Below are 25,649 nucleotides of genomic sequence, written 5' to 3'. Positions count from 1 at the left end.
TCTGAGCCTGTTCTAGCCCTAACCCCAGAGTCCAAGTCCATTGTCTCTCACTTTTTTCCCAGATACTCCCTGGGATCAATATCAGGGCACCAGGTAGCCCAAAAGCAGGACATGACAGAGATAAGCAGATAATATTTGCCAGAGGTAACCTGATAATATTTGCTAAGCTTTATTGCATGTCCAGAACCTTCTTAGGTGCCACACTAACATTATCTCAGAGTTTTCAAAAGGAACTGTTGAAGCTGGATTTGTTTTTCCTACCAGAAAGCTGCAATTTCAAATCATTTAAGATGACTTTGAAACCTGAGCCAGGATTCCAAAGGAAGACACACACACACACACACACACACACACACACACACACACACATTAAAAGACAAATCCCAAATGGGTTAAGTGGAGACTGGTAATACTGCAAAATCTACAGAAGGCTTGGTGGCTTAGGTTATGAAAATATTGATTTCTTTACTTGCAAATAGAAAAAAACTTCTTCAGTCTTGAGCTTCATAGGAAGCCAATTGAATGACAAATTTAATCAAGAGGTGCCCTTGAATCCCAGATCTCAGTGGGATTTCTTAATTCTGGGAATGAAGAGAAGTCTGTGAATCCTTTTGTGGTTTATAGTTTAATGGTCACGGAAGACAGAGGTTTAAGACCAGTGGACACACTTCTACTTGGTATTACTGAATGAGGAAGACTGGGTCCAGAGCTGCAGATGGTTTCCAACATCAAGAACAAACTCCTTTTAGGGGTTGGAGTTATGATGAGTCAAGCTGCTTAGAGATGAGAAAATTTTGATTTCTCCTCCCAATTCTGAGTGACTTTAGAAAAATCAGTAAACTAGGAACCATTATTTCTAAGATCATGGGTGTTGATGGAAAAGACAACATCTTCCAGACTGTGTCTGAAGAAGTCAAGTGCCAGGTATTTTTACTCTTCCTGTGGCTTTTCCTCCTCATCCGTGCTCATCCTGAATCCAGCCCAAATCCCATGGAAACAGAACGGACCCGAGGAAGATGTGCGAGGGGAGGAGCCTCTTCGTGAACCTGATAGCTGTTCCAAAAGAACAAAGAGTAGAAAAGCTGCTCTTTGAATGTCATTTTCCATAATCAGGAATTAAAATATTATAGCACTGTCAAAAATAACTGGGGCCCTGCCAACCCGGGAGGCCAGAAGAAAGATCCCCGAGCACCTGACGTGGCCGTGACTCCACTACGATGGGTAATGAGTGACGGAGAGATGGGAAAAATGAAGTATGTGGTGGAAAGACAGAAGAGAAAGCTGAGGGGGCCATACACTGTGGAGAAAGGTGGAACTGGAGACTCCACAGTGAGGATCAGGTGGGTGTGAGGAGGCCACGGTAAGGTCCAGGTTCCAGGCTGCTGACAAGAGTCATGTCTGGGTCCATTGTCCTGCTACAGCTCGGGTCTGTGTTGATGTGGCCGAGGGATGTGCATGGTTTAGGCTGCCACCAGAGACTATGTAGATGTCGGAGGGCCAACTGCCATGGAGGGTTGGGGGACATGTTGATGTGAGTGACCTGTGCTGATATCTGTGACCATGGGGACATCGAGGCCCTTACTGCTGCCGGGGGCCATGTCTCAGTCCATGGTCCTATGGCAGCCAGGGTCTATGTTGATGTCCTAGGCTGGTATTACCACCAAAGGCCATACAGATGTCCCTGGTCTGGACTGGCTCCTGAGGCACTGTGCTGATCTGACCCTGCCCCTCACCCGACCCTAACGGTGGGGCCTGAGAGTACCCCTAGGTCATGAGCACAGGATAGCTGACCTCACCCTTAGTCTTCCATGGGGTGGCTTTGGTGAGGGAGAGATGCCTTTCCCCTCCCCTCAACCCTGGGTGCCTGAGGCAGGTGGAAGAGCTGGTCCTGTGATCATAAAAGCAGGCAAGCTGGCCCTGCCACATCTGAGGATGGACCCATGCACCTGAGGATGGACCCATGCACCTGATGATAGACCCATGCACCTGAGGATGGACCCATGCACCTGATGATAGACCCATGCACCTGAGGATGGACCCATGCACCTGAGGATAGACCCATGCACCTGAAGATGGACCCATGCACCCGAGGATGGACTCATGCACCCGAGGATGGACCCATGTACCTGATGATAGACCCATGCACCTGAGGCTGGGACCCATGCACCTGAGGATGGACCCATGTACCTGAGGATGGACCCATGCATCTGAGGATGGACCCATGCACCTGAGGATGGACCCATGCACCTGAGGATGGACCCGTGCACCTGAGGCTGGACCCATACACCTGAGGATGGACTCATGCACCCGAGGATGGACCCATGTACCTGATGATAGACCCATGCACCTGAGGCTGGACCCATGCACCTAAGGATGGACCCATGTACCTGAGGATGGACCCATGCACCTGAGGATGGACCCATGTACCTGAGGATGGACCCGTGCACCTGAGGATGGACCCATGTACCTGAGGATGGACCCGTGCACCTGAGGATGGACCCATGCATCAGTATTCTTTGCAGCCAGTTGATGCATTGACATTGACATTGAGTAATTGGTGCAGTCAAAACAAAGTCCAGTGGGCTAGAGATGGTGAGGAAGGGGCTAAGTACAATTCTACTCTCAATGAGTTCAGTGTCTAACCCATGGATGGTGGTGGGGATAAAGGATTGGATCTAAGGACAAACAGAGCTGCTTGGGAAATGAAGGGATATTCATGCATTCAATGCATATCTATCCAAGTTTGTTGAGTGACAGGACACACCACCACGGGCCTACTTCCCGGAGGGACTCATATTTAGAAGGCAGGGAAGACGCTTCTGAACAGTTAGCTAGCATAAACTGTTGTAGGTTCTAGGACAGGAAAGAAAGGCTCAATTCAATACTCGTGGGAATGGTCAGAAAAGGTTTCTTTGTTAAAGAATGGAAAAGGCGGATGTAGGAGAGGGAGGTGGAGAAAGAGGAAGCAAAGGCTGTGAGAAGAAACGGAAGCTTAAGCGTGGCCCAGCAGACAGGGAGATGGAGCCCCGTGAAGAAGGTAGGGAGAGGCGTACCTGGAGGAAAGCAGGGAGATCTCACACAGAGGTAAAAACAGATCGAGCCTGGCTGCTGGAGTTGTTCATCACAGGGCTACAGAAGTCGGTGTCCACAGAGGCACAACTGGGAAGGAGTGGGTTGGCAAAGGAAAGCCATCCTGACAGGAAAGAGTAAAGAGGACGACACTTCAGAAGATACTGCGGATGGGTGGGAGGCTCACATTCAAATCCTGGGACCGGGAACAAGGAGAGGAAGAGTGGACAGTGTGTGCTTAGACTCCCTGTGTTGACTCATCCTATTCTGGTGCTGGATGACCTTGGGAAGGTTACTCATTTATATTGGATGTCACTCTAAAGTGTTGGTCCCAGAGACTGTGTGGCTTCCAGAGCCACAGCTAGCTCTGACCATCTAAAATTTTCAGGGGTGAGAAACAGAATCCTTGATGGGATCCACTCAGATAAAGTCGATTTCTATTTACATACACACACGTTTACCACTTCTGGTCTCTGCCTTCTGAAAACAGTGCCCCCAACACACAGACCCCACCCCACCCAAACCTACTTTTTTTCAATCTGGGACCATGAAAGTGCTTAGAGTCACTGAATCTGGAGTTAGATTTTTCCCCCCTAACAAGGTGTCTGTGTGAAAATTTGTCTGCATTAATTACTTTAATCTGTGAAATCTGCTTCCATACTTACTATGGGATTAATCATGTAATGAGAGTACAATACATCTAATTTATGCTACTAGCCAAACAACACATTAGCATTCTTAAGCAAGCACGGGGGGAAAAAGCAGAACTCTGCAACAGTAAGGTAGTCTTCCCCATTCGTCCAGCCCTCACTTTGAATCAAATAGAATCCTTTAACCACACCACCCAGACACTCAAATATGGGCAGTGATACAGGCTCCAGAATCAGACAACAGTAGTTCAAAATGTAGCCAAGCCATTTGACAGTTCTAGCTTCCCAAATCTCACTTCATTTACAAAAATGAAATCTATGCTACTTCCCTTACCACAAGAATAAAAGGTTCCTAGTTGCAGCCATTAAACACATTTTGAAAAGTGGTATCTTGCTCGTTTTTTACCTAGCGGTCATGACTTACACGTACGAAAATGGTTAGCAAGGCTGGGGAGAGGGTTTGGTGTATGTGCAAGCATTCGCCACTGCGAGTAAGAGGACTTGAGTTTGAATCTCCAGAACCATGTAAGGGGGGGGGTGGGTGGAGTGGGTGCAGTGCATGTATCTTCAATCCCAGCGATTCTGTAGTGAGGTAGGAGACAGAGACAGAAAACCTCCTGGAAGTTCCTGGACCAGCTGGCCTGACTTGTAAGACTTATAACTTATAACGTAAAAGGCTTATAACAACAACAAAATTCCAAGGTTGTCCTCTGACTGGTACACACACACACACACACACACACACGCACACACACGCCCGCACACACGCCCGCACACAGAGAGAGAAAGAGAGACAGAGACAGAGACAGACAGAGACAGAGACAGACAGAGACAGAGACAGACAGACAGAGGGACAGAAATGGAGGGACAGAGACAAAGAGACACACAGAGAGAAGCACAATGCATTCCTGCACTCATACATATACATACATGATACATAAACATGTGTTAAAATTGCTTAGGAAAAAATTCTTAAGATTGAAACTGTGTACGGTTTCCTAGTGTCTATCAATTTATTCACGTATTTAAATGTTATTGTATTTCATGTATGTTGAGTGTTTTGCCTTCCCCCATGTCCTGTAGGCCAGAAGGCAGTGACGTAGTCCCTGGAACTGGAGTTGCTTATGGCTGTGAACTGCGGTGAACTGTGGGTGCTGGAAATTAGACCCTGGTCCTCTGGAAGAGCAGCCTGGGCTCTTAGCCCCTGAGTCACTTCTCAATCCCAGCGCTGTTTAGATATCTAATCCTTATTATGTGTTTAGAATTATGTTTCTTTTCTGACCTCAATGTGGCTGTGCCTTCTCCCAGACTGTGGTAACCCTGACTGGGTTGTTGTTGATCACTTCCGGCAAAGACTGGGGTCGTGGAGTAAGTGACAGGGTGTAGAAGAAATGGTTACAGACATCATGACCCCCTGGAGGGCAGTGTCTGCAGGCGTAGCTGAGAGAGCGGGCACAGGTGGTATCATCAGCCACTGCACCCAGGGTACATTCCTTGCTACTCTTTTCCACCTTCTCCTTCAATCTGTCATATATGGAAATCAGGCCAAGGAAAACCAAAAGCCTAACCACCCTTTCAGACGAAGCAGGGATAAATGACATAAGGGGATCCTTGGTTCTGTCCAACTGCTCTTTCCTGACAGAAAGTCATCATCACTTTAGTTTGAACAGAACTTGATCTTCTCCCCTCTGTGGCCCCTTCCCCCCCCCCTTTTTAAAAGATTTATTTATTTTGTTTATATGAGTGCACTTGTAGCTGTCTCAGACACACCAGAAGAGGGCATCGGATCCCATTACAGATGGTTGGGAGCCACCATGTGGTTGCTGGGATTGAACTCAGGACCTCTGGAAGAACAGCCTATGATCTTAACTGCTGAGCCATCTCTCCAGCCGTCGACCTTCTCCTTAATGTTGCCCCATTGCACACCACAGCGAAGGCAAAATGAGTTGTTGTAGGGACTCTAAACATGGAACAGAGATCAGGCTGCTGAGGGAGCCAAGAGAGGTTTTCAACATCAGCTGTAAAGACTACTTGACTACCGGAGTGGAGAGATCGCACGCACCCCATGAAATAGCTAGTGAGCCTGCTAAACCAGTCCTATTTCAGGTGGGACCAACGTCATCATGAGAAACATCATCACAACACAAATGCCATGTTTTAGACTGCAGGATCTCGATGTTAACTCGCTCATGGAGGAGGACAAGTAGGGGGAGGTGGAGGAAGATTTCAGATCGATAAAACAAATGTTAGCCACTTGGAGCACAATATAATTGGTTTTGGCACTTATGCTAAAATATGTTAGACTAAACCATGAATCAGGCCAGGTCCTCCTGCCCTTCCTAGTCACCATTTCCGGGGGGGGGGGGGGGTTAACCCACTATACATACGAAGCTGAGTCCCAGTTAGCCACGGGGAGCAAAATTTACCAGCAGAGTAGTCCACCCTCTCAGGAGGCATCCTGCAGCCCAGAAGCATGGTTTACCTGAAGTTAGCCCTGTAAAAGGAAAAAGAAACCTTGGTTCAAATAAAGAAGCAACAAGGTGGTTTGGTTTCTTAATGTGGATTTACATTCCAAACATATTTCCTGCCAGAGCCCCAGGAAATCCCCTCTCTCTTTTCACCGTAAGGCTAGGCTCCTAGGAGATGGAGTTAGAAGCCAAAAGCTTGTGTGGTGGCGCCCTGTGGTCCCTCTTGGAAACAGGAGAGAAACAAAGGGCCCCGGGCTCCAGGGAGTCCCTGGCTCTCCAACACAGCCCATTCTCCTCCCAATTCCGAAGAATTAAAGGCCAGGGTGCACAAATAGGTTCAGGGACGACTGGAGTGGCGATAGACGAAATCTCAACGTTCCGAAGGTGTGTAACTTGAGAGGACTATGTCCTTGCATTAATTAACCTTAGCAATAACCCTCGAGGCTGTGTTAGCAACTATTCCCACACTGCCTAGTCTCCAAAGCGAGAGGAGCGGTCTTCAGCGAAGACGCTGGAGCTGGGCTCTAAGTTCCCAGGTCCGGGGTGCGGAGTCACACCACTCCACCCGGGCTCGCAGCCCACCTAGAGTCACGCGGAGCGGGAAGCGCCAGCAGCGCGCGGCAGGTGCGCCAAGTCCCCCGGGTCCCCGCCCTGCTCGCAGCCTGGCGCCTCTCGGCGGCCACCGAGCGCTGGAGCAGAGAGGAGGAGCCTCGGGCACGGAGCGGGTGGAGTCGGAGGGCGGTGGAGGCGGATTTCCTGGGAGGGTTCTCTGGAGCTACCATGGCGTTTGGGAAGAGTCACCGCGATCCCTACGCTACCTCTCTGGGTCACCTCATAGGTAAGGAGGCGCGGGGAGTAACATCCCGACTGGCTTGGGGAATTGTGGGAGTTTTGCCGGCTCCACTCCATTCCCGATTGTGGGGGGACCGAGTTGGGCCAAGTCGGAGGAAATGCTACCCACCCCCGCAGCTTTCCCACGCCACCTGCGTGCCACCTGCGGCCGCTCCACCTTGCTGTTTTTGGCTCACTCATACCAGAACCTCCCTGAAAAATGCAAACTGCTGGGCGAGTGGAGCCAAGCAGGTGACCTGCAGCACTGCGTGGAGTGTTGGGACCGCTGGGAGGAGAAAGTGGAAACTTCTTGACCCGGGGAAGGTTCTTCATAAAGTGCGTCCACTCTCAGCACTTTATTGTTATACCCATTTTACAGATTAGAAAGAGACTGCTCGGAAAAGCTAATTGGCGTGATCTCACCTCGAGAGGCAGGTTTCTCCAAACCAGTTTTCTCCAGCACACAGCTCAAACGATCCGAGTGGCTTTTGGCTTGAAGTGGGAGATTGAAAATGCACGCTGTTGTGCTGAGGAGAGGGAGAGGGGCCATTTGCAGTCACAGAGGCTCTTAGACCAAGCATCACCCTCCAACCCAGCCTGAATGGTCCTCCCTTCCTCCTCGCGTTTGTGCTCTGAATTACAGAGGTGGATGCAGAAGCCACTGACTACATACAGTTGGCTTTTTGCCACCTCAGCTCCCTTCTTTCTCCTGCCCCCTCCCTTGGGGACAGGGTGTGGCACCAGGGTGTATTAATGACAGGCAAACTGTCAGGAACTTGGTGGGGTGATGAAATCCTCAGAACCTGGGAGTTCTAAGGTTCAGTCTTAGAAAGTTTAGATTGAAAATAAGTTAACTATCTGCTGCCGGGATGGGGAACACCTTTGAACTTAAACCGGAGTTTCCACATCTTTAAAATACTGGAAGAGAGCTGCCCTCTAGGAAAGACACATTAACTGCCTATCTCCTTGCTGAATAAATCGTATTAGAGTGAATCTCGAGCAGAAATGGAACCTCACTGAATCCTCACAGGCAGAAGACACTCTAGCAGTATGTACGATTATCCTTTAGTTTTGAAAATGGTTAGAACCACCAGCTAGGTGCCTACGAGAAGGCATGGTCCCAGCCCCCAGGGAACTTAGTAAGACACCTTTAACATACTAAGAAAAAAGAAAACCACTTATTTTGCAAACAAAACTCACATAAAGGGAGAAACGAACCCAGGCATGGCCTTCAAGTGTGAATAGGCGTTCTCTAGGAATGAGGAGGTTGGGAGGAAGAAATATCTGGACGGACACAAGCAAGACGGCTCAGCTTCGTCCATTCAGAACCCCATTAGAGCCACACACTGTGGTTTGCACCGTGCTTGGTGATCTTTGTCAGAGAAGCCAATAAGCACACGGAGTGGTTCTCTTTTAGGAGACTCTTTTAGGGAGGTCCAATGACCTTTCACAGGCGTCTCCTAAGAATGTGGAAAAACACTGATATTTACACTACGATCAATAACCGTAGCAAAGTTTCGGTTATGAAGTAGGCAACAAAAATAATTTTATGGTTGGGGGGGGTCACCATAACATAAGGAAGTGTACTAAAGGGTCAAGACATTAGGAGGGTTGAGACCCACTGTGTTAGAGGTTCCCTGACTCCGGTCCTGTGTTCTTAAAGAAGCCGTCTAGAGAAGGGAATGCCAAGGGTGTAAATCTGCCCAGTGTAAGTTTGATGCCAGAAGCCATCTTGCTCTGTAGTTGTTTTTCTTTTATTCTCACACCCCCCCCAATACATAATTTAAAAATATAAATATTGGAATCAAATAACCTTGATTTGAATGCAGGTTCCCCATCACGCTTGATGTGTAACCTTGGTTAATTTCCTTACTCTCTCTGAATTTCTCCTTTCGTCATCCATATCCGTGGGTTAAACCAGAATAGACTTAGTGATGTGTAGTTCACCTTGCCCGTGACTGTCCAGTAAGCCACAGGTCTATAGTTCTGGCTTCTGAAAGACACCGGAGGCTGGAGATTTGTTGCAGGCTTTCTTAATAGCTCACTCGTTGCCGTTGCAACAGCAGCACTCTGGCCTTGGCTTCTGATCGATTCCTGGGTTACTGGGAATTGTTCAGGAGGGGAGAAAAGAAATCACTTTACCTCTCGGCAGCATAAACTTAATGGTACTTGTTCATGCACCCCAATCAGATTATTTCAAGGACATGAGATTTTTCTTTTCTTTTCCGTTGTGGCTCAAACTCAACACAAGCAGTTTTATCTTTACAGAAAAGGCCACCTTTGCTGGAGTTCAGACAGAAGACTGGGGCCAGTTCATGCATATCTGTGACATAATTAACACCACACAAGACGGGTAGGTTTGCAGTGGGATCCGTGCATTTGTGCCCGATGAGACCCATCAGAACTGCAGCTTGGTTTCCTTTGCGGAAGTTTTGGATGTTTTGGTTGAGAGAACACTTCACTGTCTTCTGAGCGCCTCCTGCTGTGTGAGGATGGCAGGCTAACCCTGGGGACAGCTTCCTCCTCCAGCATGCAGAGGACCCCCGAGAGATCATTAGAACTTGTCTCCTTTGCTTTTGCTCTACTAGTTTAAATTTTGTCTTTGTCTGGCTTAAATTCCTTGTTTTGAAAAACAAAAATTCTTTTAAAGAGAGGGATAAGTTGTTTCTTTCTTTAGAGCTTTCTCATGCTCCGATGGCCAGTGTTTTATGTAACAAAACCAGTATCCAGAGGCTGGTAGCTGAGTGGCTTCTAGTTAGTGGTTGGTGTCCAGGCGGGTGGTGACCAACCCTCTGGATTGTTCCAGAAACAACTGAGCGATCTTTTCTTTCCTTGTCAGGGGACAAGTGTTTATCTGTCATCCTGCCAGCTCACCCAAGTTCGTACTGTACTCTTACAAGATGTGCTGTGTATTGATGTGTTATCTAGACTTGAAGTCACTCAATTAAAAAAGAAAAGAAAAGAAAAACAAAGTCATTAAGAGGCACTGCTACTTTGAATTTAGTCGACTGTAGGTTATGATAAAAGGCGAAACTTGTATACTTTTCCTCAACACTCTTAAGGGATAGTTGGTAGGACAAGATTTTTGTCTAGTGGGTGCTGATGAAGAAGAATGGTAAAACAATTATTAGTTATATATTAACGGCAAGTGCCTGTGGTTGACCCCTCTAAGAGTTTACAGATTTCCTTTTTAAAATGTGTCTCTTTGTGGTATGCAGGAGTGCATGTGCGCTCACGTGTGTCTGAGCACACTTTAGTGTGGAGGCCAGAGGCCGATACCAATTGCAGGTATCTTCCTCAGTTTCTCTCCTCTTTATCTATCAAGCCGGGGTTTCTCAATTGAACCCAGCACGGTGTAGTAAGGCTAGTTAACTAGCTAGCCTACCCCAAGGGTACATCTCTACCAAGCATCTTCTAACCAAGCATTAGAATGACAGACGGGTTGTAACCGATCTGCCATGACTTTACCTGGGCCTGGGGATGCAGGGCCTCAAACTTGCATAGTATCTCTCCAGCCCTGCATATATAATAACAACAACAACAATAACAGCAATAACTATATATATATACATATATATGCATGCATGTATGCACACATATATAATGTTTATATACTCTGTGGCATTTAGATTTTCTGTCAACCTGTTTCATTACAATTATCAGTTTCTTCACTGATCTTGTAAAAGGAACATCTAATGAAGTGAATTTTGATTCCCAGCCTGCAGATCTTGCTAGCATCAAGTTGGAGCATATTAGAATTAGCCAACTGCAGTCTTTCCTATATCTCCTTACCTATGGGTGATGCCCAGGAAAGGCTAAGAATCTTGTTGCTCTGGGTTACATTTCCTGTAACCGGATTCTGTGCCTTGATAGAAGCTGTCATGTACACATTTCGTGACCAGCATTTATATAATCCTCTTACGTACATATCCTAGCAGTGTCTCACCAAGGGGCAGGCGATGTGATCTACCTATTTTGCAAGGAAACTTAGAGGCGGTATGCTCAGTGGCCCAGCTCCCGTGGAATCGCGATCAAATCGCCCTTACTGTTAAGCCATTCCTAGCTCCGTGTTGTACACTGCTTACATAGACAGTGCCTCTCTATCCAAATTGTTGATTTCGGTGTATTTATTGCCGTAGGCCAAAAGATGCAGTAAAAGCTTTGAAGAAAAGGATCTCCAAAAACTACAACCACAAAGAAATCCAACTTTCCTTATCAGTAAGTACTTTGAATGGCATAAATAATATTGTGGGGCTTCTCCCCTACAATTAACATTTTTAGAGTTAAAAAAAAAATACACTCATAGCCTGAGAGATGATGGCCAGGTACTAGTGCTTTCTGGACTGTGTGACTTAAGATTCCTCACCTGTTGAGAACTACAGAAGGGAGTTCAGTTAACTACAGCGCCATCTAATTTTGTGGAAAGAAATCATTGCTACAGAATCGGTGTGTCCTGGTCAAGGTCTTCGTGTTTGTGGTTAAAAACCAGTAGGTGAGAAACGGGTCCAAAAGTATGTGTTTGTATTTGTGGACCATGTTTGAAGAAGAAAATGGAAACTGAGAGATGCCTCCCTTCCTTTATACCTTCCTTCAGCCTCTTTGAGGGATCCTGAGACACTGGCGGCCCCTTAAGTTTCAACCAGCTCTTTCGATTGATGTAATTTGGAGACATTTTCTGTCACTTTATGTAGTTCTCCTGTGCTCAGTTACTTTTGTGGTACGGATGTGAGCTCTTATGGAAATATCTCCATTTCCCCCAGTTGGGACCGCCTGACCTCTTGAGTCACCTTGGTGAGTTGCCCTTTGGACATTTGGAAATGAGCTGGGTGACCTTCTCATTTCTTCTGGAAGTGAGACCTCCCATAGGTACGGCCATTATCTTTAGAGTATTGGCAGTGTGTGTCAGAAGGCTATGAGGCAGACGTGAGTTTAGTTACCACTTTCTAGATTTACCTGGAAAATAGTAGATCACATTGTGTGTACTTGGAGACTGACTGAATAAAAAGTTAGTTAAATAGTCTCCATTCCACAAATGCAGAAGAAACCCTTCAGTTGGGTATTTTTTTCCTTCCTGGTTGTTGGGCTGTTGTCTGTCTCTAACTCATAGCAACCTGCTCATGAAGACCACAGAATGATGGGAACTACTGGGGAAGGAGTAATATGTTTCTGTGGAAATATCAAGGTATCAGGACCAGGGTAGAAATACCTGGAATGGTAGCTGACTGGTGATGGTGCATGCCTTTAATCCCGGTGTTTGGGAATGCAGAAGCAGCCGGATCTCTGTGAGTTCAAGGCCAGCCTGGTCCACAGAGTGAGTTCCAGGACAGCCAGGGCTACACAGTGAAATCCCGTCTTGGAAAACCAAAAATAAACAAAGAAACAAAAATCCCCAGATGCTAGTAAGTTGCTGCTGCTCTTACCACCAGGAGATGGTTGTCTTATCAGTTCCGCTTCACAGATAATGAAACAAAGGGTGTTCAGTAACTATGCTAAGATTAACGTGCTGTTCGTAGCATGTGCAGGAATTTAAACCCAGTCCTACGATTCTAAATTCCATACCCTTTCTTTCAACTACTTTTCTTCTGAGAATGAATCAAGGCTCTCATTTGCTGTGGTATTGAATTCTGCCTCTCTGCCAGGGGTGTCTGGATGCCCACTTCCCTCTGTTGTGTCCGGTGTCTCTGTTTGCCAGGTCAAGGAGGGTGAAGAGCAGCCTGGGACAGACAGGTTCCTCAGGTAGCCTGGGTCCCAGGTCCCACAACAGCTGCAGTGACAGTGGTGGCAGCTGTGGCTGCATCAGCTGCTGCTGCTCTGACGTGAGTCTCTGCAGGCAGTGAGAGCCTGGCTAGCCACAGGGATCCAAGATCCAACCACGAGTGCTTTCGGAGAGGGAGCTCTTCCCCAAATGTTACAGTGAAGACAGCCACTGTCAGAAAACCCTGTGTGCTTTATCCCATGGGGATAGGACTGACTATATAAAACTTGGGGGAGTGGGTGGGATTTGGTGGTAAATGTTTTCTTTTGGCTGAGTTTGGGATTTGCTGGGGAAGGACTTCAGGTACTGCATTCAGAGACTACCCTGGGTCTTCTCAGTTGGTGGTCTTTGTTATGTGTTCCAGAGCAGGCCTTGAGGCTGTGAAGGAGCAGTTCCACCCCACCATCTCAGATCTCTGAGATTCCCAGGATTTGAGCCTCACCTCTCCAGTTCTTATGCCTGTCTGTAAGGCTCACTTGCCCTACAATTTGTGTCTTCTGTACCTTCCCGGAAGCGTAGTACAGAGTCAGAAACGTTAGTGGATCCAGTATGGATCGAATCGGCTTAAGTTCCCACCCCCTTTCTTCCCAAACTTCATCCCATTTCTCTTGGCATCCAGGAAGACTCCGGGTCTGACGGAAGGTATTTTTCAGACCTAGAGTGGAAAGGAATGTAGACAGCACAAAAATGGAGTGGATCTAGACTACCTCAAGAGTGCAGAAATTTAAGAGAACTGGGCGAGAAGGATCCGTGAGAGCGACGGATGTGTTGTTCCCCCTCCCCACTTCTCTATTTCCACCTGGGTATCTCACACTTGTTTACCGTCTTGAATGTTGTATGTAGCCTCCTCCTTGTTTCAGTGGTTCTGTATCTCCAAGTCCATCATGTCCTCCACCTTCACTTGGACAGGGCCCTCTCAGAGGAAGAGGGTGGGTTCTGTAGAATGTCGTCCGGTGGGTTTTTCTTTGGGCTTCCAGTCTCCCCTTATGTCAGTCTAGCCTGTCAAGCTTCTGCCAACGGCGGCTCTTTGATTGCATGTTCACCTCCTGACTACATCTGTTCTGTGCTGTGATTCTCCTATCAGCATACAAAAGCCAGAGAGACGTTTCAAAGCCCGTGCTTACATAACAGTGAGAGTCAACGGTGAGGGGTCAGAATTCCACTGCAGTTAGCAACCAGGATCATTAAGGTCAAGGGAAATACCTGCTCTTTCTTGCCTTCTCTTTCTTTTCCTTCATTTATCTTTTTTTCTCATTTTTTTTTATTAACGAGTATTTCTTATTTACATTTCGAATGTTATTCCCTTTCCCGGTTTCCGGGCCAACATCCCCCTAGCCCCTCCCCCTCCCCTTCCTTATGGGTGTTCCCCTCCCAACCCTCCCCCCATTGCCGCCCTCCCCACAACAGTCTAGTTCACTAGGGGTTCAGTCTTAGCAGGACCCAGGGCTTCCCCTTCCACTGGTGATCTTACTAGGATATTTATTGCTACCTATGAGGTCAGAGTCCAGGGTCAGTCCATGCATAGTCTTTGGGTAGTGGCTTAGTGCCTTCCTTCATTTATCTTAAAATTTTAGTTTTTATTTGTGTGTAGGCGTCTGTGGTCTGTGCAGATGCAGGCTACCTGTGTGCATGCACTCAGAAGCCATTAGAGGGTGTCCAATCCCGGGAGCTACGTACTGGGATCTGAACTTGGGTCCTCGGGGGGAAAAAGCAGCAGGTGGTCTTAAGCACTGAGCCTTCTCTCCAGACTCTCCTAATTAGTCTTTAAAGTTGGCATGCAGAGCAAAGGGTTTCCTTGTGTCATTTTAATATGTATGTATGCATCATTAATCGCTATTTTTATTCATCACTCTCCAGCCCCTCCCCCATCATTCCCCTCCCCCATCATTCCCCTCCCCATCATTCCCCTCCCCATCATTCCCCTCCCCCATCATTCCCCTCCCCATCATTCCTCTCCCCCATCATTCCCCTCCCCATCATTCCCCTCCCCCATCATTCCCCTCTTACTGGACCCTTTCTACACCAAATAGCCCTCATGTATTCCATTGTCCCCCCCCCCCGTTTCCTCTTATTCCATTCCTATGATTATATATGTAATATATATTATATATATATATTTGTGTGTGTGTCTGTGTGTGTGTGTGTATGTGTATGTGTTTATGTACCATGAACATAGAAAAGGGGCCATGAGAGAGGAAGAAATTTGTCTTGAGCTTTCCCAAATGGGCTTTACCTCTTGATAGCTGCATGTAGATCTCCCTTGTTGTACACGTGATGGCCTGTGTGCCTCCCCTCAGCTTACTCATTGTCTGTCAGAGTTACACTCAAGGCCTCTGCCCTGCATGTATTCTCTTAGGCTACACTGAATTATGAGAGGAATTAGTCACAGAAGGAATTGCCCAATGTCTGTCAAAGGCAATTATAAGTTTACCAATAAACTATTTAAAAAGTCGTCTCCTGGGTGACATTTTCATCTTATTTCTGTGAAGTGATAAGAGCCCAAATCAATTATGAGTGTTTCTAATCTTCTCTGTCATTTAGAGTTCTCCATGGACTTGTCAGCCTTCGTTAGGTCTTTGACATAATCTGATTGTACGATGATTTTTTTTTCCCCCACTAACAACCAGAGACGTAGTTTTATAAAGGAGCCAGTAGCTCCTTGTGTTTTTCGTTTGCCATGCGGTTGGATAGAATTCAGGCTCTTGTGCATTCCAGACAAGGGCCCTGCCACTGAGATACACAGCCAGCCCAAGAAGTCAATAGTCCCGATTTGCCTTGTATTCTGTGGCTACCGAGCTTTATTGCTCGAGGCTGGAAAGCCCTCTCTTGAATGACTCAGTTGTGACTAACGTCAGCAAATACCACTGTCATTGTCAAATGAAAAGTGGTTGAACAAGTTCCCGAGAATCAATGGAATGCAATAGCCCTTTATGGAACACGCACCAGTAAAGAATTATAGGGATTTCAGGTGATCTATAAAGGTGAGTGTCCGTCCAGTAGCTTATCACACGAGAAAGAATGAGAAGGCAGCTTTCTCCCACAAGGGGTTTGTATGATAGAATAGTCCTGCCTTGGTGTGGTCACAGTTGGTGGTCCAGAAACAGCGCTGATGGACCTGAAATCTAGTATTGCCACTCTTCCTGGATTAGTTACCTATAGTGAGAAGCAAAACTGCCCTGGTTTTTCTTCTAACCATCTGTGAAGAATTTTTATTTCTATTGATAAGCACATACTCCTGTGCTAGAACATTCTCCTTCGATACAGATGACCAGTTGTGTTGGTTACCGTCTGCAGAGGTCCTGCTTTTGTGTCTCCCTCTCAGAGGGCATGACATTTCATTGTATTCTTACAGCAAGCTCCTAGAAAGAGATACGGTGGTCCGTTATGCAGACAGCGTTGCCACGAGTTCACATAAGCGATTTGCTCAGCTAAGCACAAAAATAGACGGGCAAACCTTTGAGTCGCCCACTTCCGCGCTGCTTGGTTCCTTGATTCCTTCAGTTCTCCCACTTGAGATCACAGATTCCTACTTACCCTGGATCCAAAGATAGGTTATCTGAGCACATGGGCTCCAGAACAAGATAGCAAAATACGTTAGGCCGCTCACATGAGTTTGTCCATTTACCACAGTACGTTTTAGAATCCAAGCGAGCTGGGGGTTGTGGGGGAGGCTGGAGACATAATGGAGGAGGCGATACAGAAATAACGAGCTCTGACAGTCCTGATTCCAGCGGGAAAGCACAAAAGGGCATGCTTGCTGCTCTCCAGATGTTAGCAGTCTCAGAACTGTATGCTGACTCTGATTTTTGTGCATATACCTTTCAGGAATATTACTCATTACTGTAACGTCTTAGTATGCCAAACATAAAATTGGTTTGGGCTCTATAAAGCAAGGAATTCATCATTTACTTAACTCCAAACAAAAGGGAGAATTGGAAGCTTAGGTATCTTATCCAAGACCGCACAAGCCGTTGGATAAGTATTTCCATATACTTGCATTGAATAGAGCAGTAGTTCTCAACCTGTGGGTTGAGACCCCTCTTGGGGTCACAACCCTTTCTTAGGGATCGCCTAAGACCATTGGAAAACACAAACATTTACATTACGATTCATGAACGGTAGCAAAATGACAGTTATGATGTAGCAACGATGATAATTTTATGATGGGGGTTGGGTCACCACAGCACGGAGGAACTGTATTAAAGGGTCTTTAGGAGGGTTGAGCACCACTGGAATAGAGGCACTCGTCTGTAGCATCCCACCCTTGTCTGTAGCATCCCACCCATTCAAACCTCACTTTAATAGTCGGTCAAGATCAGCATCGTCTCTAATGCGCCTTGCCACTCTGTCCAGCCAGCTTACGTCATCACTACCCAGTAATCTTATTTCCGTAGGACTTCCGCTTCTACCTCCTTCAAAGATTTTCCCAGGGTTCCTCATGTACTCAGCTTCAGCATTTTCTGGTGGCTTCTATGGTCTCCTTGCTTTAAAAGTATCCCTTTGTGTACCCACTGTTACTTTTTGTATTGTATGAAAATGACACTCAACAAAACGCATGGGGGGCGGGTCAGGTGTGGGAGCTTTTCTGAGGCAATGACGGCTCTGCTGGTTACGGCATAGTTGCTTTGTCCCCTCAAACTCAAAGTGGCATGGAGATTTAATTTTACCTTTAGGTCGGTTTTCAGAAGTTGGCTTTTGGCATGCAGTTTTTCCATTCCAGTTCATTCTTCTTAGCCTGAGTTATAACCGTGTTGTTTTATTCAAAGTGATGAATGGCCCCACTAATCCGTGAACACATTACAGTTGTTCTGTCCATAATAGTAACTCTTAATACTCTTCCTTTTGGAAACTTCCTTTGACTTTACCAATATTATCTTCCGTCTGTCCTTCCTTCCTTCCTTCCTTCCTTCTTTCCTTCCTTCCTTCCTTCTTTCCTTCCTTCCTTTTTCCTTCCCTTTCCTTTCTTCCTTCTTACCATCATCCTTCCCTCCTCCTTCTCTCTCTCTCTCTCTCCTCTCTCTCTCCTCTCTCTCTCTCCTCTCTCTCTCTCTCTCTCTCTCTCTCTCTCTCTCTCTCTCTCTCTCTCTCCTTTTCTTTTTTTCTGCTGTTTTTCCACTGACTTCCAACCCAGTGTCCCAGGTCTTTGCACCTCCTTGGTGGCCTTGACGATGCTCTGGTGGCCCTTCACTCTCCGTCTGCTAAACATATTTGAATGTTTACTTTTCCTTTCGAACCTAAAAATACCTAAATGTTGTCCCACCCACTTTTACCCCTAGGGTTCTCAGTCATATATATCACCCCACCCTACCCCACGTTTTCATGAAAGGTCCCCTCAGCCCCATGCAGAGAGAAGGTCTTTTAGCTTCCAGTCTCTTTGCTTCAGGAAATACACAGTCGACATTCTCCCCTCCTCATGCTCACACCATCCAAGGCTCACTCTTTTCTGTCTTGGATCTGCACTGGTGAGAGCCTTCCGGACTAACAAGTTTCCTCTGTAGAGTGCTGCTGGTACCTGCCCAGAATGTAGCTTTTTATATGTAGGACATTGACTAACCAATTCTCTTCCGGAACTCCTGGGTAATGAATGTCTAGATGTTATCCTTCCAGACAGATTTCTGGACAGTCTAGATAATCCCTCATGAACTTTATCTGCAGTACCCAGTGTTCTCAATTTGCCTACATCAAGATGCCACCCCCAGAGGCAAAGCAGAGTGTGCACTGAACCTCCCATTGTTCATCGACTTCACCATCTTTACTTATTCATTTGTTTTGCATATGATTTACACCAGTCTTCTTTCCAGGAATCTCTATAATGTCTACTCAAGGCAGCTTATGAAGAAGGTTCTTTGCGGTTTGCGGTTTCCGACAGTCATGGGCAGGTGGCCTGTGGCAGAGTGAAATCACTCACCTCAAGGTTGGGAAGTTAAAAAAAAGAGAGAGAAAGAAAGAAAAGAGGAAAAAAAAAGTCATGGTTTTAGAATCCCCTTTGAGGGCGTCTCTGCCACAACTGGGAACCACAGCTAGGCACCATTTTTAAAGCTTTTACTACCTGCAAATACCAACAAGCCGCAGACACAGGGGTCTGTGGTGGCCTTCCAAATGCAAACCAAAGCAGCATTTATCTACCTAGCGTACATCTGCAAATTCCTTTCTACTTTCCTTGGTCATTTTTCAATGCCCAGCTCAGCCCCAGCCTTTTCTATAACTCTCGCACAATCACCCGACTTTAAATAATCACACTTGCCTATAAAGATCTATTGCTAGACTGATAGCGATTTATTATCCAAAGCAGGACGTTAATGGTAAAAGGGCGTGGCGCTGTGAACAATGGCAGGGCAGCAGAAGGGACCAGGCTGACCCTAGATAACCTGCAGCCAATGTTACATATTCCAGCGCGTGTGTTTTGATCAACTCAGTTTAGCGCTTGTCGTTCACTACCGTGTGCTGTCGAGTGCCCTGTGTGTATCTCGCCTCTCCATCAGTTGGAGCGTCTGGCCAGTTACCTGATGTTCCCTCTTCCTTGCAATATTGGAGCGTAACGTCCTGCCGTAAAGTTTAGTATTACAGGGAGCAAATCGTGTTCGTCAGTTAGAATGCTAGCAGAAGCTTTCTTCCGTACCATTTGTTTGGTTTTAAAAGTCAGAAGGATTATGCCAGAGAACTGTCACCCCTGACTTTGCTCTTTAATTTAGCTCATTGACATGTGCATGCAGAACTGTGGGCCGAGTTTCCAATCTCTGATTGTGAAGAAGGAGTTCGTTAAAGATACTCTAGTTAAGCTGCTGAACCCCAGATACACCTTACCGTTGGAGACTCAGAACAGAATCTTGAGTTTCATTAAGGTAAGTCCATAGACTTATGTCAAGGGTGGGTAATTTCTAAGTATAGAGAGATAGTGGTGTGATTCTGGTTGTTGTAATGACCCTTTATTTACCTAGGGTTGATGCATAAAGCTCTTCTCTTCTCTCCTCTCCTCTCCTCTCCTGTCCTCTCCTGTCCTCTCCTGTCCTCTCCTCTCCTCTCCTGTCCTCTCCTCTCCTCCCCTCCCCTCCCCTCCCCTCCCCTCCCCTCCCCTCCCTTCTCCTCCCTCCCCTCCCCTCCCCCCTCCCCTCTTCTCTTCTCTTCTTTTCTCTGACATGGTCTCTCCTGTCCCCGCTGACCTCTAACTCTCTAAGAAACCAAGGATGTTGTTGAACTTCTGATATTCCTGCCCCCACCTCCCCAATACTCAGTTAATGTAGTAGTGAGCATCGAACCCAGGATGTCATGCTTGCTGGGTAAGCTCTCTACCAGGGGAGCTTCATCCTGCTGCATTTTCTAAGTTTCTGTGGAGTAAGATTTCTTGACATTGGATAATATCTTCCTGCTGAAGACCAGACCGTCATTTCCCTACCTTCCGTTCAGTTTGTATTATATCCATAGGGTGGGGCTGCATGTATTCACTCTGCAGATATGGAATCCGTGTTGTCTGTCAGAAAGGTGGCCAGTAGGATTTTAGAATCTTTCAGTCACAGGTTTAGAGCAGTACTTGACGATTGCTACTATCGGTCCCAGAGTTTGTCGAGATGTTGAAGCATGGGAGTCTGGTGATTCAAAATACTTTATAATATTATTCTAGCCTTTGGAAATGGGCACAACATTCAAGACTAGGTTTTTCACTCTGAATTAAGTACACAATTTTCAGTTACTCATTTCCCATCATACGCTTTAAGATGTGTTGGTTCTTGCTATGGTTTTGTTTTTTGGGTTTTTTTTTTTTTTTTCATTCTGGAACTTGATATCTCTTGCATTTAGATGTGGTCCCAGGGCTTCCCGGGAGGTGTAGATGTCAGTGAAGTGAAGGAAGTGTACCTCGACCTGCTGAAGAAAGGGGTTCAATTCCCACCCTTGGATGGAGAGCCTGAGACAAAACAGGAGGTAGGAGGTTTTCTTAGCCCCATGTAAAATAATATACATTGTTTAGGTCCTTTTCATATTGAAAGGGATAACCTTTAATCAGTTTAGCAGAAAGATGAATTTATTAGTATATGGTTATATCTCATGGGATAATACCTGGGTTTAGGCTTTGCCAATCACAGTGCCGTTTGAGGCATAATCTGGTAGTTTGTTAACCATAGGGTGTTATACTATGCTAGAATCTTCCTTCTAAAAAGGTTCTGGTGTTTCTACGCACATTGACAATATATCGAAAAGCAGTGACCTAAAACAACATGGTCATGATTTGCAGCTGTGGCTATCCAGTTACAGTTGAGGACCAGATCTGATCGAGGAAGCAATTCACTGCTGGAGGAAATGCCTTGAGAGCTTGGTGGGAGAGTTAAAAAGACTGCATGAGTTGATTTGCCCTTTTCATTGTTTATTTGTTTATTTCCTTGTTTGTTTGGGGTTTTGTTTGTTTGTTTTGAGACAGATTCTTCTCTGTGTAGTCCTGGCTGTCCTGGGCCTTACTCTGTAGACCAGGCTGGCCCCGAGCTCACAGAGATCTGCCTGCCTCTGCCTCCCAAGTGCTGGGATTAAAGGTGCTTTAGCAACAGGGGAAAGGGAGAACTATAATCTCGAATGGCATGGCGGTTCATGATACAGTGCCTTGGTGAAAACCAAGAGGACTTTTTTGGATAGTCATTTCGTTAATAAGGCCTGTTACGTGACAGCCTACCATTTGCTTAGCGGTCTTCTCTAAATACTGGATATGCTGTGCTCCCAATGATCAACTTCGAGCTAAAACCAACTCCCCAGGACTTTTTAATGAATGCCTGAGTCAGCTGAATGGGAGCCAGGCTTGCGGTGGCTTTGATAATTCGTGTCATACTCTTTCTTTATTTTATATTGATAGGCTGGTCAGATCTCACCAAGTCGACCGACATCTGTCCCCACTGCGCCTGCTCTTTCTTCTATAATTGCTCCCAAGAACCCGACTATTTCCTTAGTCCCTGAACAGGTAACAGAGACAGCACTGTTTATTCACGTTTTCTAAGCATTGGATTTACAATTTGCATTTCCTTAATGGCGTTATGACGGGTTACTATAACGTAACCCGGCCCTCGGTTAATCAGCATCTTTATTTTGATTTCTGAGACAAGGTACCTTCTGAGTAGCTGTCTCTGGCCTCGAACTCACTACGTGCCCCAGACCGGCCCACAACTCTTGATAATGCCCCTGCTTCTGCCTTCCATACGTTGGGGTGGCAGGCATAGGCTGCGTGCTTATGTGTCCACTTCTTTTCCTGTGGGAGGAGAGACTGCCGCGTAGGGAGAAAGTGTCCTCGTGGTTTGTCTCTATGCAGAGTTAGCCTACGGAGTTTAATCTGAATTGAAGGCTCACACATTTAAAAATTGTGCTTGGGAGCGGAGAGACTGTTCAGCAGGTAAAGCTGCCTTCCATCAAGCCTGATGATCAAAGTCGAATGTGTGCCTAGAACCCACACGGTGGGGAGAGAACCAGACACCAAACACTATCCTGTGACTTCACACGCACGCACACACACACACACACACACACACACACACACAAATAAGTACAAATGTTTTTAAGAAAAGAATGTTGACCAGTAAACGCTGTGAACTAGGTCTGAGGGCCACCCACCGACTCCTGGCTTTTTGTCTGTTTGGATGGTGGGTTGGGTTTTGTTTGGTTGGTTCGTTGGTTGGTTTTTGTTTTGTTCTGTTTTCACTTCAGAGCGCCCAATGGCAAGTTGTCTTATTACCTATGTTAATTGTACCAAAGGAATTGCGTTTTCTCCTTAGTCTCCACTTATAAGAGATCTAGATAAATGTAATTAACAATGCTCATTAATATCTTTGCATTAAAAGGCTATCCTTGAAGTCTTTACGCTAATTGAGTTCTTTATATTAATATTAAGTATTTCTTACATTAAAAGCCATGTAATTTCTTCCTCCTAGAATTTAAACCATTTCAAAACGGTTCACTTTCATCTTTCTATAATACCGTGAATACTGTGATCATTCCACAACACTACCTCCTTCCTTTGCTTTTCTGATGCTTTGCCAGGAACTCAGGCTAGTATGTGAGACAATGTTTCTCATTTTCTCCGGGTTCCTATTAACTTCTGCTACTAGGTATTTTTGTTTTATTCATAGTGGTCCAGGTCATTTTGTTTCTGCATCTTTAACTCTCCCGAGGCATAGCCCTGGTTTCTTATAAGACATAACCAAGTCTATTCAGAAAACAACAGGGTACAATTTGTAAAATAATTATATGTTTGCCGAGATCAACGTCAGTAGGCTTGCAAACATTACATTTTTACAAAGGCATTTGGTATTCTAGCATTTGTCCTGTAGGCAGGAAGCAAGGTAGCCAGCTGTGGTCTTTGTGTGACGCTTAGTGACTGGAGGTTGCATTGCCCTTCACAGATCGGGAAACTGCACAGTGAACTGGACATGGTGAAAATGAACGTGAAAGTGATGACAGCCATATTGATGGAGAACACTCCTGGCTCCGAAAACCATGAAGACATAGAGCTCCTGAGGGTATGAGCCCAGGGACGGTCGGGCAAAGAGTTCTCTCAACAGTTACTCTCTGAAGAACTTTGAACTCTGTAGCTGGAAAACTTGTTAATAGAATCTAATATATATGATATATATATATATATATACATATACATATATAACCATTATGATATATATGGTATGCATACATATGTGTATATGATATATATCATATATATTACACAATATATATCAATGTCTATATTATATATAACATATAATGCCATATGTATGTTTTTCCAGAGCCTAAATTCTTTATATCTACTTTTTTTTTTTTTGGAGCTGTGGACCAAACCCAGGGCCTTGCGCTTGCTAGGCAAGCGCTCTACCACTGAGCTAAATCCCCAACCCTATATCTACTTTTTTTTCTCAAAATCTTGTCTTATGCACTCATAGTCATGCCACATACTGACATACATATTTTTTATCTGGGCATTTGTAATACTGTACTATGTTTCGAATTATGTATATAATATGTATATGTATACATGTAATATATAATATACACATTATGTTACACATCGTACACACACACACACACACACACACACACACACACACACACACCTCCCAGCTTCCTTTGATTTCTAAACTTAATGAAAATATACAGTAATCATCTTGTCAAAGATGCAGTAATGATCACAATCAAGCCCAGCCCTTCTATAAAGAATAATTTACTGTAATTTGTAGTCTTGGTCATATGCAATCCAGCCTCACGTTTGCAGTATGTAAAATCTCTTCTTGTCCATCCGTTCATCAGACATTGAGTCCCTGTGATTTGTAGAATTGAAGGTGCTGTTCTAGACCTTAGATGGGTTGGTCTGGATACATAGTAAAGTAAAGGCCTTGATAAAAATATGTCAGTCTGAGGTATGATTATGAGTGGGTAAGACAAGATTTAAAAAATAAAAAGTAGATGTAAGAGTACTTAGGCTCTGGAGGAATAAATAGTTGGTCATTTTGTACCTGAATCCAGATGAGTGGCTAGATGGGTAGCCCACATGTTTTTCAATATCTGTACTGACCTATGCTCATCTTCCCTCTCTACTGGTGTATAAATATCAGTTTTATTTTAGTTTTGATTAATAACACTGAGGCGCGGTGGTTCACTGTAGTACTAGCAGTTGGGAGGCTGAGGCAAGAAGATCTCTTGAGTCCAGGAGCTCAAGACTGCCTTAGCAGCATGGCAAGACTATCTAACAAAATGAAACAGTCAGGTGGATGTTTCTGTTTAATCTTCTTGGTATAAGAGGCAGTTAGGGAAAAAGTCAGGTCTCCAGTCTTTCCAGAAAGTGAAGAACCTCCTCAGGTGTTCAGTCTTCTCAGAGACCCAGCCCTCATTCCCCACAGTAGTGTAATTTATTCTTAGTTCCAGTGGCCAAAGCATACCTTCCGACGAGGAGTAAACTCTGGGTACCTGCATGTCCCAGAACAAATGCCAGGATAGACTCTAGGCATAGCATCATTTTCCCCGAGTCTTTGGAAGAAGACGTCTGTCCCATTATTCTCCTGCATCCTAAGATGTTCACGAGAACAGCCATCAAGCTCTGATTTTTCCCCGTTAGCTCCATTTTGTGGTTGTTCTTTCCGTCACTATTTTTGGTGTTTCACTGTTCTGCTGTGAGAGGTTTGTGTATGTACAGACATGTCTAATCCATTCATTATCCTGCTTCCTAGTTGCACAGTCCTTATCATCCTTACGTGTATTTTCAATCTCAGGAAATATTTAGCTCTTACCCCAGACACTGCAGCTATCATCCGTCCTTTCTAGTCTTACACAGGTTTTTAGACACTGAGATTTCCAGTTGGAGTTTGTTGTCTATCTTCTTTTCCTCTTTTCTTCATTTGTTTGAGCTGAAGTTCTTCGGGGGAGGAGGAATATCTGTATTCGATGTATTGTTTCTTAAAAAATGTATGCATCAGTTTCCCTTCCTTGCCTTCCCTCTAAATTCATTATTTTACTTATTACCTTTTTGTTTAAAACTCTGGATTTGGATAGCAGTGTCAACTTTGTGTTATGGTTGTTTTTGCCCCTGTTTCTAAGGATAGGGATCAGTTCTAAGCTGTTTTCTGTCTACTCTTTGAAGTCTTCTTTACATGTTCTTCTGTTTTTTACTGTTGTGGTAACTGTTCATTGCGGGTTTCTACCCCACCTTTGATCATTTACCTCCCAAATAAAAGACATAAAGCCTTTATATTTCTAGTAAGCATTAGAGCTGGGCAGATATAAACTCTCTATGCTGTTTGTCTGTTACCTGTCAGTAACCCTGAGATATCACTTGCCATGTTCTGCCTGGGCTGCTCTATGCTGAAAGGCCGGTCCTCATGGCCGTGCACTCAAAATTCACCTACCTCATGGCAATTTCTGCCT

At 45.4% G+C, this 25,649-nt stretch overlaps 1 protein-coding gene and 1 long non-coding RNA gene across 5 annotated transcripts in view; one reads left to right on the top strand and one right to left on the bottom strand.

Moving 5' to 3' along the window:
- Positions 1 to 445: 445 nt before the first annotated feature.
- On the bottom strand, positions 446 to 6,855 carry Tom1l3 (target of myb1 like 3 membrane trafficking protein). Its single transcript, NR_144450.1, has 4 exons — positions 6,770 to 6,855; positions 6,146 to 6,213; positions 3,054 to 3,193; positions 446 to 1,053 (listed from the first exon to the last, which is right to left on the bottom strand). It is a non-coding gene; the product is annotated as a target of myb1 like 3 membrane trafficking protein (long non-coding RNA).
- Tom1l1 (target of myb1 like 1 membrane trafficking protein) overlaps positions 6,552 to 25,649 on the top strand; it is a 44,073-nt gene continuing 24,975 nt past the window's right edge. The window contains exons 1-7 of one of the 4 annotated variants that reach the window (XM_063268709.1): positions 6,552 to 6,571; positions 9,287 to 9,371; positions 11,158 to 11,236; positions 19,466 to 19,615; positions 20,568 to 20,690; positions 21,607 to 21,711; positions 23,144 to 23,260. In XM_063268709.1, the coding sequence (XP_063124779.1) occupies positions 9,334 to 9,371; positions 11,158 to 11,236; positions 19,466 to 19,615; positions 20,568 to 20,690; positions 21,607 to 21,711; positions 23,144 to 23,260 (612 nt within the window). In that variant the 5' untranslated portion in view covers positions 6,552 to 6,571; positions 9,287 to 9,333. Of the gene's footprint in view, positions 6,572 to 6,897; positions 7,026 to 9,286; positions 9,372 to 11,157; positions 11,237 to 19,465; positions 19,616 to 20,567; positions 20,691 to 21,606; positions 21,712 to 23,143; positions 23,261 to 25,649 lie in introns of those variants that run through there. The other 3 variants (XR_005489750.2, NM_001253859.1, XM_039085577.2) reach the window with 3 other exon arrangements.

Source organism: Rattus norvegicus, chromosome 10 (genome assembly GCF_036323735.1).
Source record: "Rattus norvegicus strain BN/NHsdMcwi chromosome 10, GRCr8, whole genome shotgun sequence".
In the NCBI taxonomy this organism is placed as follows: Eukaryota; Metazoa; Chordata; class Mammalia; order Rodentia; family Muridae; genus Rattus; species Rattus norvegicus.
The sequence above is the reverse complement of the archived record's forward strand: the minus strand, read 5'-3'. Positions and strand labels throughout refer to the sequence as shown.